This window comes from Hyperoodon ampullatus, assembly GCF_949752795.1.
Source record: "Hyperoodon ampullatus genome assembly, chromosome: 5".
Classification (NCBI taxonomy): domain Eukaryota; kingdom Metazoa; phylum Chordata; class Mammalia; order Artiodactyla; family Ziphiidae; genus Hyperoodon; species Hyperoodon ampullatus.
The window spans coordinates 86,834,195-86,846,329 of record NC_136918.1 but is presented as its reverse complement, the minus strand read 5'-3'; the positions used below and the strand labels follow the sequence as shown (position 1 = coordinate 86,846,329).

Sequence of the window (12,135 nt, the reverse complement as noted above, 5' to 3'; positions counted from 1 at the left end):
GCAGACACTGCTACTTATCCACCAATATCCTTTCTTTCTGTTTTCTCTTTAACAGTGGAACTCCCAAGTTAGCCAAGTACATAGCTAATTTCCCAACCACCCTTGCAGGTGACAGTGGTCACCTGATGAAGTTCTGGACAATGGGATAGAAGCCAGAGCTTCTGGGTGATACGTAAAGGGAGTAACATGCATTCTCTTCCCCACTTCATGCTGCCTGGGAAACATCTGAAGGAAGCTGGAACAGCCACTCCAAACTCAGACATGGAAGCCCTGTAATAAAGGACCAGAGATCCCCCTACCCACTACCATGTATCTCTGAGCTGTTCCATAAAAGTGAAATAGATTTCTATTTTGTTTAAACCAGTATATTCTGGGGTCTTTTTTTTTTCCAGATGCTTATACCATATTCTGATACACATCCTAAATGTCCACTAATAAAGCACTAGATAAATAAATTGTGGTATATCCACATACTACTTGGCCATTAAAAAAGAAAAGGTAGATTTCTAAATACTGACATAGAAAAACCTCCAAAATATGTTGTTAAATGGAAATGCCTAAATCCCACTAATAGCAGAGGTTCTCAAACCTAGCAAAATATTAAATATTACATAGCAACTGTCTTAAGAATACCTAAGTGGGGCTGCATCCCAGATCCACTGAATTAGAATACCTGAGTATAAATATGTCTGAGTCCAGATACTGTTTGGTTTTTTTTAATGGGAATTTTTAAAATGGAAATTAGAATCAGTCAGAGTTGATAAACACTACGCTAGAGCATGAGGAAGCCGCATTACAGAAAGAAGGCAGAGAAATTACACTCACCCTCTCTTACCACTCTTCTTCAACCCCTAATTCTACCACATCTACAAGGTATAAGGGATTCAGGACATGAGCAGGGGTCACTAGGGACGGGAAACAAAAGCCCAGAGTCACCTCAAAGGGGCTGCCTTTTTCCCTGGCCAGATCTGTGTTCTTAGGCCTTTCATGGAGAATTACCACGTAACATTTAAATGTAGGTGACTTGCCTAAGATCACCAAAAGATACGTACCTCTAAAGAACCATTCTCTCTCAATCCACTGTTCTTTTTACAAGCTCATGTAAACATTTATTTGGGAGAAATAATTCTTCCTCATGATATATAAACTCATGACTTTCATATTTCACTAAGAAGCCTAACAAATTCCTCAAAAGACAGAATGTGACTTAAAGCTGCAGCAGAAGGTCACCCAGACAGCCAAGTGCCATAAGCTCCAACAGTGAACAAGAAGAAAACAGGCATTTCTTTTACAATGATTTCAGCCCAAATAAAAGAAGGGTTTTGCTGTAGTTTCTTCTTATTTTCCATATTATTTATTCCTACCCACTCTGATTACTTATTCAAACACCCTACATCTGACAAAAGATTCAGCCAAAGACAAGTGCCTTACTAATTTGTTGGACAAGCACACATTTTTTTTTTGCAAAGTAATCTAACAGCATCGCTGTTGAACTGAGAAAAATAATTATAGCAGCTTTATATATATATATATATATGACACTAATTATGTGCCAAGGACTGTCCTAATCACTTTAGTAATATTTTATCACTGAAATCTCGTAACAATACAGTCAGGCAAATACTGTTACTCCAGTTTAAAGATAAGAAAATTCAGGCTGAGAAGTTAATAATTTAAGGTCACCTGGCTAGTAAGCTGAAGAGCGGGAATTCAAATCATGAAACTAGACTGTAATCGGCACTCTGCTCCCTTTTCCAAAGTCTACCTGTAGATCACTGCGTAAGGACACGATAATGATTAGAGTCTGTCCAATGTTAATCATATACGCGGAAAAAGAGAGACACCTATTTACCTCTTCTTTTCTTTCTAACTCTACAGATGATGCAGTTTAGCATTACCTCCTTCATGAGAGACAATCTCCTTTTCTCAAGATTAGAAATTTCCGGTTTCTGCTTCTTCCATTTTCTCTTCAAAGCTTTTTCTTGGAGCTCCCAGTGTACTAATGCTCTATTCTTCGATTTGTGTATTTCATGACGACGGATCTATATGGAAGAAAAAATATATAAAAGAATGTTTCAGGAACAAAGAACTTGCCTATTCAGATGGTAGGACAACCTAACCTAGTTCATCTTTTTTTATTTTTTCTAGTCCAGTATAAGTACATTTTATATATATATATATATATATATATATATATATATATATATTCACAAAATTTTCACCATCTCCTAAATTTTCAAAAATGATTTTTTAAAAAAGAAGTATCAAAAACTAGTAGACTTAAGGAGTTCCCTGGTGGCCTAGTGGCTAGGATTCTTGGCTTTCACTGCTGTGGCCTGGGTTTAATCCCTGGTCGGGTACTGAGATCCCACAAGCCACGTGGCATGGCCAAAAAATAAATAAATAAAACAAACTAGTAAACCTAGCTAAAACACAAAATGAAAGAATATTAATTTCTACTTCTTTTGTACAAGACTATCCAATAAAGTAGTGTTTTGCAAACTGCATCTTGGTACTCACTTAATGGGTGGGAAAATAAATTAGTGGATCAAAACCAACATTTTTAAAAAATAAAATAGACTATAGAATAGAAAATATTAAGAACACATTGCACATAATAAAAGTTAAGAATTCTTTTGTTGGGGCTTCCCTGGTGGCTCAGTGGTTGAGAATCTGCCTGCCAATGCAGGGGACACAGGTTTGAGCCCTGGTCTGGGAAGATCCCACATGCCGTGGAGCAACTGGGCCCGTGAGCCACAATTACTGAGCCTGCGCATCTGGAGCCTGTGCTCCGCAACAAGAGAGGCCGCGATAGTGAGAGGCCCATGCACCGCGATGAAGAGTGACCCCCGCTTGCCACAACTAGAGAAAGCCCTCGCACAGAAACGAAGACCCAACATAGCCATAAATAAATAACTTAAAAAAAATTCTTCTGTTAAATTTTTCAGTTACATATGTGTGTACATGTACAATTATAAACACACACACACACACACACACAGACTGAGTATGACATAAAAGGCACAAAATCCACTAAGTCATCTCTGGCAAAGGCACACCCATTCCATGATATTCACATCACCAAGAGCTCACAATGCAGTGTTTTTATAGCCCTGTAATGGCTGCATGTGGAAGTGGGTCCATGGAGATGCAGTACTCCAAGGAAGTGGAATTCCAGAAGTAGAAGCAGAGATATGAGGCACAGCTTAAGAGCTAGAAGGGAGGAGTTCACTAAGGTGGCTAAGGAACAAAAGCAGATATTGGCTTTACAAGCACTCTAGTATTCAGAACTATGAATATGAACAAAACTTGTATGTCATCTGATAAAATGTACTACTGAGTTTGCACCATGTAAATATGAAATCAGTCCATTAAGAGACTAACAACCAAATATTATGTAAGGATTCTGATTCACAAAGAACAAATGAAGATGACATTCTTGAGACAGTCAGGGAAATCTGAATATGGATTGGGATTAGGTAATACCAAAATATTAGTGTTACTTTTGTCAGGCATGATAATGGCATTGTGGTTATATAAGAAAATATCTATTTTTTTTAATGCAAACTGAATATGTAGGCACAAAATGACATGTCCTCTGGGCTTTGCTTTAAAATGCTCCAGTGAAGAAGCAAAGGGTAAGATAAATGAAACAAGTATGGCAAAATTTTCATAACTATTATATCTAGGTGAACAGTATATGGGAGTTCTTTATACTTTTGTCGCTCTTTTCACATGAGTTTGAAATTTTTCATAATAAAAAATTTTAAGTCATTTGGGCATCATTATTATCCTCAACAAACATTTAATGAGTACCTACTACGATTTAGATTCCTAGGCCCACAAAAACGTATAAGATATGGCCTCTATCTCTCAAAAACATTAATAATCTGCCCAGAGAGATTGGACATATGCATATAAAGATAAATGACATGGATTAGATGGCATATACTCAATGCCTTATGTAGGTAGTAAGTACAACAGTTCAGAGAAGAAAGCAACTGCTACGCAGCTTCAAAGAGTAGGACTTCAAACTTACTACAATAATCAAGAGAGTATGGCACTAGCATAACGATAGACATACAGATTAGTGGAATAGAAATGAGAGTCCAAAAGAAACCCTTATCTTTACAGACAATTGATTTTCAACAAGGGTGCCAAGACAATTCAATGTGAAAAGAACAGTCTTTTTAATAAATGGTGCTTAGACAATTGGATATCCATGTACAAAAGAATGAAGCTGGACTCCTACCTCACACCATACACAAAAATTAATTCAAAATGGATGAAAGGCCTAAACATGAGAGCCAAAACTTTAAAACTCCTAGACAAAAACATAGCAGTAAATATCTGTGAACCTTGGTTAGACAATGGTTTCTTAGATATGACACTAAAGCTACAAGTGACAAAAGAAAAAAATTAGATAAATTGGACTTCATCAAAATTTAAAACTTTTATGTTTCAAAGGATACTATCAAGAAAGCTAAAACATAATCAACAGAATGGAAGAAAATATTTTCAAATCATATATCTGATAAGAAACATATCCAGAATATATAAAGAACTCCTACTACTCAACAATAAAAACACAAATAATCCAATTTTATTTTTTGTGTCCCTCTCTTCATCAAGCCCAGTTCATAGTTGTCACATATTTCCTCTGGAAATTTTAAAATAACTAAGGGACTTGAAGAGACATTTCTCCAAAGAAGATACTACAAATGGCCAATAAATATATGAAAGGATACTCAATGTCATTAGTCATTAGGGAAATGCAAATCAAAACTACAATGAGATTCCACTTTATACCCCCTAGGAGAACTAAAACCACAAAGATGACAATGACAAATGCTGGCAAGGGATGTGAAAAAATTGGAACCCTCATACATGCTGGTAAGAATGTAAATGGTGTAGCCACTTTAGAAAACAGTTTGGCAGTTCCTCAGAAAGTTAAATATAGAGATATCATATGACTCAGCAATTCTACTTCCAGGTATACACCCAAGAGACTAAGAGCGTATGTTCACACAAAAACTTACACATGAATATTCATAGCAGCATTATCTATAACAGTCAAAAAGTAGAAACAACCCAAATGTCCAACAACTGATAAATGGATAAATAAAACATGGTATATCCGTAAACAAAATAGTATTTGGCAATAATAATGAATGAAGTACTGATACTACAATATGGATGAACCTTGAAAACATTACACTAAAAGAAAGAAGCCAGATATAAAAGAATACATATTATATTGCATTTATATGAAATGTCCAGAATAGGCAAATCCATAGAGACATAAAACAGATTAGTTGTTGCCAGGGATTGGAGGGGTGGGGCATAGAGAGTGACTGTTAATGGGTAAAGGGTTACTTTTGGGGGAGTGATGAAAATGTTATAAAATTAGAAAGTGATGATGGTTGCATAACTCTGTGAATATACTAAAAAGCAATGAATTGTACACTTTAAAAGGGCAGATTTTATGTTATGTGATTTATATCTTAATAAAGCTGTTTAAAAAAACAAACAAACCTATAATAAAAGCTTTTTTTTTAAAAGTAAAACTTGGGCTTCCCTGGTGGCGCAGTGGTTGAGAGTCCACCTGCCGATGCAGGGAACACGGGTTCCTGTCCCGGTCCGGGAATATCCCACATGCCACGGAGCGGATAGGCCCGTGAGCCATGGCTACTAGGCCTGTGTGTCCAGAGCCTATGCGCCGCAACAGGAGAGGCGATATCAGTGAGAGGCCCGCGTACCGCCAAAAAAAAAAAAAAAAAAAAAAAAAAAAAAAGTAAAACTTGAACTAGGATAAGGAAGTAAAGTAAGATTTGTACAGGAGGAGAAGAAGGTAGGGAAACTGTTCCAAGTAAAGAGAATAGCATGAAGTGGGGCTCAAATGTGGAAATGTACGTGGCATGTTCAAGAAATAAATTATAATGTATGTTTGTATAGGGAAGTAATGGTAAATAATGCTAGTGATATCTACAGATAGGAAAAGATGATAAATGTGTACAGGAAAATACTGGACTAGAGAGATTTGAACTGTAAACCAAACCTATCTAATGAAATTCTAATGCATGCTAACTGATGTGCCTAAGTAAAATAAGGAAGGCCAGGACATATGCTTTTTGATTTTATATAGACATAAGCAAGATTAAAAATAACTGAACAACTTCCAAGAAGTGCCTCTGGTTTCTATTCTGTAGGTTAGAAGTATCAAGTATCAAATATCAAATAAGAACATGAACAAACGACTTAACTTTCGATAGTAAACTTACCAGATCTTCAGGAGTTGCCCGATGAACTGTTAGATCAGTTACAGTGTTCTGCAAAAAAAAAAAAAAAAGATGAACTTCCTTTAAAAAGCAAAAGGTTTCTTACAAAATATTAGTATATGCTGAATTTTAATGGCTGAAAACGGATTCAAAATCCTGAGACCAAAAAGTCTTACCTTGAGAATTAAATTCTCAATTTAAATATTAACATGGATTACTTTTAGGTGTCTTGTAGAAAATAACTGACTATTTTTAAGTGTCTCACAGAAATTAAGCACTAAATTCACCAAGCAAGCATACATTATATTAAAATAATGAAAACAACCGGGTAGTACATAATTCAAAATGAGTTAGTTTAACTAAAGTTATAGTTTTCGAACTATATTTCATGGAACAAGGCAACTCTAAAGATTCCTAAAATATAAAGTGTGATCACTACAGAGAGGTTCAATTTGTGCCCATGCCAACACCTTAAGCATAGGACCTATCATAACCAGAGAGACAAATTTTGAGGGTATTGTATAATTTCATAAAATGTGAAAACAGTCACTCAAGTAAAAAGGCACTAAACCAAATGGCAGGGCTTCCACATTGCACAACTCCAGGTGGTTCCGTTGATATCACAGGCCATGTAAATAGTGCCCCTTGGAATTGTGCAGTGCACAGCCTGCACAGCTCTGAGTAGCAGCCCTGCAATTTGGTCCTTTCCAAAATGACTTCAGCCATTGTGTTATACAGATTTGGTAAGGCAGGGAAAAAAGCAATGTAGACTTTTAATTCTAAGAGAAATACAGAGAACTGACCCTAGTGAAATAGCTTCGGATGTATTCAAAGACTTAACCTTTCGGCCATAGTTTGTATTTAGCTCAAGTCTTTTATATACTAAAACTGTTATTCCTTCCATGTTGATTTAGAAAAGTACAAGATACAACGCTAAGATCATGAGAATTGGGGTTTTTTTTGTTTTTTGGAGGGGTTTTCTGGCCATGCCACATGGCTTATGGGATCTTAGTTCCCCGACCAGGGATTGAACCTGGGCCCTCAGCAGTGAAAGTGCCAAGTCCTAACCACTGGACCATGAGGGAATCCGCGAGAATTGTTTTTAATAATCATAATAAAAATTCGGGCATATAAGTGATATGCTCGGAATTAGTTTTCATGGGAGAAAATATAATTTCATTTATACTACTATTGCTTAAAACTACAGTTGACCCTTGAACAACATGGGTTTGAACACAGGTCCACTTATGTGTCGATATTTTTCAATACATATACAGTGCGACACGATCCATAGCTGGCTGAATCCATGGATGCAAAACCACAGATACAGAGGGCCAACTGTAAAGTTATACGTGGATTTTTGACTGTGCAGAGGGTCGGTTCCCCTAACCACCATGTTGTTCAAGGGTCAACTGTATTTTCTTCTGAAATTGCCTTTAAATCTAATTTACAAGCCATTTCAGAAAATGCCTCAATATTTTCATCAAAACAATATTATTCAGTTGATCTCTCCTTCCTCATTTACTATTCACACCAAATGACCTATAACTACTTTCAAGTTCCATCTACCTTCAGAAAACAAAGTTTTTTCTACCACTGGAGATAATATAAAGTAAATGAGGAAGGTTCTGAATGCAATTTCAAATAATGGTTTTCAATTATGTTTTGAGCAACAGCAGCATATCAAAATAAATATGGAACTTCCCAAAGTAACCACTCTGAAGGGGACAACTTATGTTATCATTTTTTCATGATACCATAATGTTAACATTATGATAACATAAATGTTAAGGTGCATTTTTTCACCTTTTAATCAGTGTCATTACCTTAGAGTCATATCCTTATACTATTTTATAGCCAATCACATGGCAACAAAGCAATCTAAACATAGAGAAATCCCCCTGCCCCATTTTCTAAGGCTGTCAGTTTGCCCAGGATACCTGGCTAAGGTGGTTGGCCACAACCCAGAAGGTTCTAAGTCCAAAAGAATCCCTAAGATCCAAACTAGTCCCTGACCAGTTAATCTTCACAACAGAAAGTAAAAGTACCCAAAGTCTCATGGTCCAAACCAAAGTACCCAACTCCAAAAGATAAAAATCCCTGTGATAATGCCAAGTGGTACTCAGGGTAGGAGCCAGGGATCATGTCTCAGATACCTGAGACCTGTCTTACACCTTACGAGAACCTTTGTACTGAAATTGACAAATCTCTGGAGATGAGCAAAAAACAATTTGAAGGGTAAGAGAGCAAGGATCACCCACTTTTTCAGTCAAAAATGCCACTCGCATGATTATGATATCACAAGTTGCTATGGGAAAATCTAAAATATGTACCCCAAAATTTCAGATTTCAGGTTAACTAGAGTTACCTTAAAGCAGTGAGTTCTCAAAGTAGAGGTGGGGGACTTTTTAAAAACACACTCCCCACCCACTTAAGATTTCAGTTCTTTTTTTTTTTTTTTTTTTTTTTAAGGAGAGAAGGGAAAGGAAATCCCTTCCCTTCTTGTCTTTTTTTAAATTAATTAATTTATTTATTTATTTATTTTTGGCTGTGTTGGGTCTTCCTTTCTGTGCGAGGGCTTTCTCTAGTTGTGGCAAGTGGGGGCCACTCTTCATCGCAGTGCGCGGGCCTCTCACTGTTGTGGCCTCTCGTTGCGGAGCACAGGCTCCAGACGCGCAGGCTCAGTAGTTGTGGCTCATGGGCCTAGTTGCTCTGCGGCATGTGGGATCTTCCCAGACAAGGGCTCGAACCCGTGTCCTTTACATTGGCAGGCAGATTCTCAATCACTGCGCCACCAGGGAAGCCCCAAGATTTCAGTTCTTAAAAAGAGGTAGAGCTATAGCCTCAACATAAAAATTCCCCAAAGGCATCTGCTCTTCCCTCCAAGACCTAGGATATTGGATTGGCCAAAAAGTTCATTTGGTTAATGAATACGTTGTTCAATAAAGTTCTTGGTGAAAATGAAAAATGTCTTTTATTTTTACTTAAAATGAAACAAACGTTTTGGCCAACCCAATAACATGCCCAGAAACCCATTCCACCATATCACATGCTAAGCCCCATTCAGAGCACCATCCTGAGTGACTAAGGTCATCACATTTATTCCTTCCATGTAATGTTATACCATGTATTATCCCACCTAGACTTACATCCCATTCTTGCTTTACTGACATTTTCTTCTTTACTTTCAGTGCTTTCCTTCCTCCTCCACGGGGACCGTAACGGTTCACTCTGACAAATGACATCTAGGAGTAATAATCATATCAAATTTTAAAAATACATGAAAAACTAATAATTAATCATCACCAGAGAGGGAAAAAGATATCTAAGAAAATAAATTTTAAAACATCAGACGAGAACTTTAAGTATAATGAAAGGAACAGGCTACCAAAAGACTTGGTTCTTTCACTTCGTAATTATTAGAAAGTTGATATTGATAACTATGATAAAAGAGGTTTCAAATCACCAAATTAAATATATGTGATTAATAAAGAACCCTAGGAATGAAGCAAGTATGACCTAAAGCAGAGATCTATCTGACAGCAGTCATAAGCATTGTCACCTGTTACACAAATTCGCAATGAATAGAGGAAATGTCAATCACATGTGAACAATGTGAATGTAAGAGAAGGAGAGCAAGAGACAGTTGGGGTTCTTTTTTAAGCATCTAACCCTCAAAATCACTACCAGACACATACGTACTTACCTTAAAATAAAGGTGGCTAAATTTTAGAGAATGAATGAGTTATGATACGATCTCTAGTATATTTTTCACATAATACTAAATGGGGGTGATTATCGATACTAAACTAGAATACGAAAATGGCCAACATGCTTGGCACTTTTAAAATACAATGCTAAGGACATTAGACTAAACATCACACAAAATTAGAAAAAGACTCACAGTGCCTGAACACTAGGATTTGAGGATACATATATGATTTTTAAAAAGCAACACATATACATGACTCCAATTCCAGAACTTCTTTAACACCTAAATAATTACAGAATTTTCCAGCTGACCCCCTTACTCCAAATTATCCTAAAACAAAGACTCTAGTATTTTCCTTAAGTACATCTTTTAAAAAAATCATTTAGTCTACTGTGAATAAAGATGACTAAATGCAAGTGTTTCTCAGGAATTGGCCCTATAACTCTTAGCAACCACATCCACTCTTTAAGCATGGTATCTAATTTCAGAACGTACAATCCAGCAAAGGAGATAAGTCACATACAAGTTAGAGAATAACATTTAAGTGTTATCATAGTGATGGTGATGATGGCGATGATGATGACAGCGGTGGTGGTTATAATGATGGAATTAGCTACTAAGTACTTTCTTCAAGCCAGGTACTGTTCTAAACTCTTCCCATATATTATCTCCTTTAATCCTCACACTAATCCCATGAAGTATTTACTATTTGTTATTCGTTTTACAGATGAGAAAACTAAGGGACAAAGAGTTAACTGACTGGGAAGGTCTCACAGTAAATTGCAGAGCCATATATGCCATTTTAAAAGATATGAATGGAATAGAACCAAGAGTCCAAAACAAAACTTTAAACTTATGGTCAGTTTATATTCAACAAGGGTGCCAAGAAACAATTCAATGGGGAAAGAACAATCTTTTAAATTAATGGTGCTGGGACAACTGGATATTCATATGAAAAAGAATGAAGTAAGACCCCCTACCACACAACATGTAAAAAAATTAACTTAAAATGAATCACAGACTTAAATGTAAGAGCTAAAAGTACAAAACTCCTAGAAGATAACATAAGCATAAATCTTCATGAACCTTGGGTTAAGCAATGGTTTCTCAGAAATGACACTAAAAACACAAGCAACCAAAGAAAAAATAAATTGGGACTCCATCAAAATTTAAAACTTTTGTGCTTCAAAGGACACCATCAAGAAAGTGAAAAGACAACCAAAAGAATGAGAGAAAACATTTGAAAATCATATATCTAATAAGTAACTTGTATCCAGAATATATAAAAAACTCTTACAACTCAACACAAAAAATCCAATTTTAAAATGGCTAAGGGGGCTTCCCTGGTGGCACAGTGGTTAAGAATCCGCCTGCTAATTCAGGGGACACAGGTTTGAGCCCTGGTCCAGGAATATCCCACATGCCGCAGAGCAAGTAAGCCTGTGCACCAAAACTACTGAGCCTGCACTCTAGAGTCCGCGAGCCACAACTACTGAGCCCATGTGCCACAACTACTGAAGCCCACATGCCTAGAGCCCATGCTCTGCAACAAGAGAAGCCACTACAATGAGAAGCCTGTGCACCGCAATGAAGAGTAGCCCCTACTGGGCGCAACTAGAGAAAACCCACGCGCAGCAACGAAGACCCAATGCAGCCAAAAACAAATTTTAAATTTTTTTAAAAAAAGAAAGAAAAAATAAATAAATAAAATAGCTAAGGGATTTGAATACACATTTCCCCAAAGAAGATACTACAAATGGCCAATAAACATGTGAAGAGATGTTCAAGATCACCAGTCATTAAACGCAAATCAAAACCATAATGAGATATTACCTCACACCCACCAGGATGGTTATAATCAAAAAGATGTAAATAACAAGCTTTGGAGAGAATGTTGAGAAATTAGAATCCCCATATATCACTAGCGGGAATGCAAAATGGCATAGCCACTTTGGAAAACAGTTTGGCAGTTCCTAAAAACGTTAAACACAGAGTTACTACATGACTCAGCAATTCTAGTCCCACATATATAGCCGAAAGAATTGAAAACTTATGTCCACACAAAAACTTGGACATGAATGTTCATAGCAACATTATTCTTGATAGACAAAAAGTGGAAACATCCCAAATATCCACTAACTGAAG

General features: G+C 36.6%; 1 protein-coding gene across 1 annotated transcript in view; it reads right to left on the bottom strand.

Annotated features, from left to right (window-relative positions):
• Nucleotides 1–9,523, bottom strand: part of SPICE1 (spindle and centriole associated protein 1) — a gene marked incomplete at its 5' end in the record, with an annotated part of 56,531 nt that extends 47,008 nt beyond the window's left edge. The window contains 3 exons of the mRNA XM_079704929.1: nt 1,899–2,042; nt 6,282–6,329; nt 9,428–9,523. Of these exons, the coding sequence (XP_079561055.1) occupies nt 1,899–2,042; nt 6,282–6,329; nt 9,428–9,523 (288 nt within the window). The remainder of the gene's footprint in view (nt 1–1,898; nt 2,043–6,281; nt 6,330–9,427) is intronic.
• Between the last annotated feature and the right edge of the window lie 2,612 nt (nt 9,524–12,135).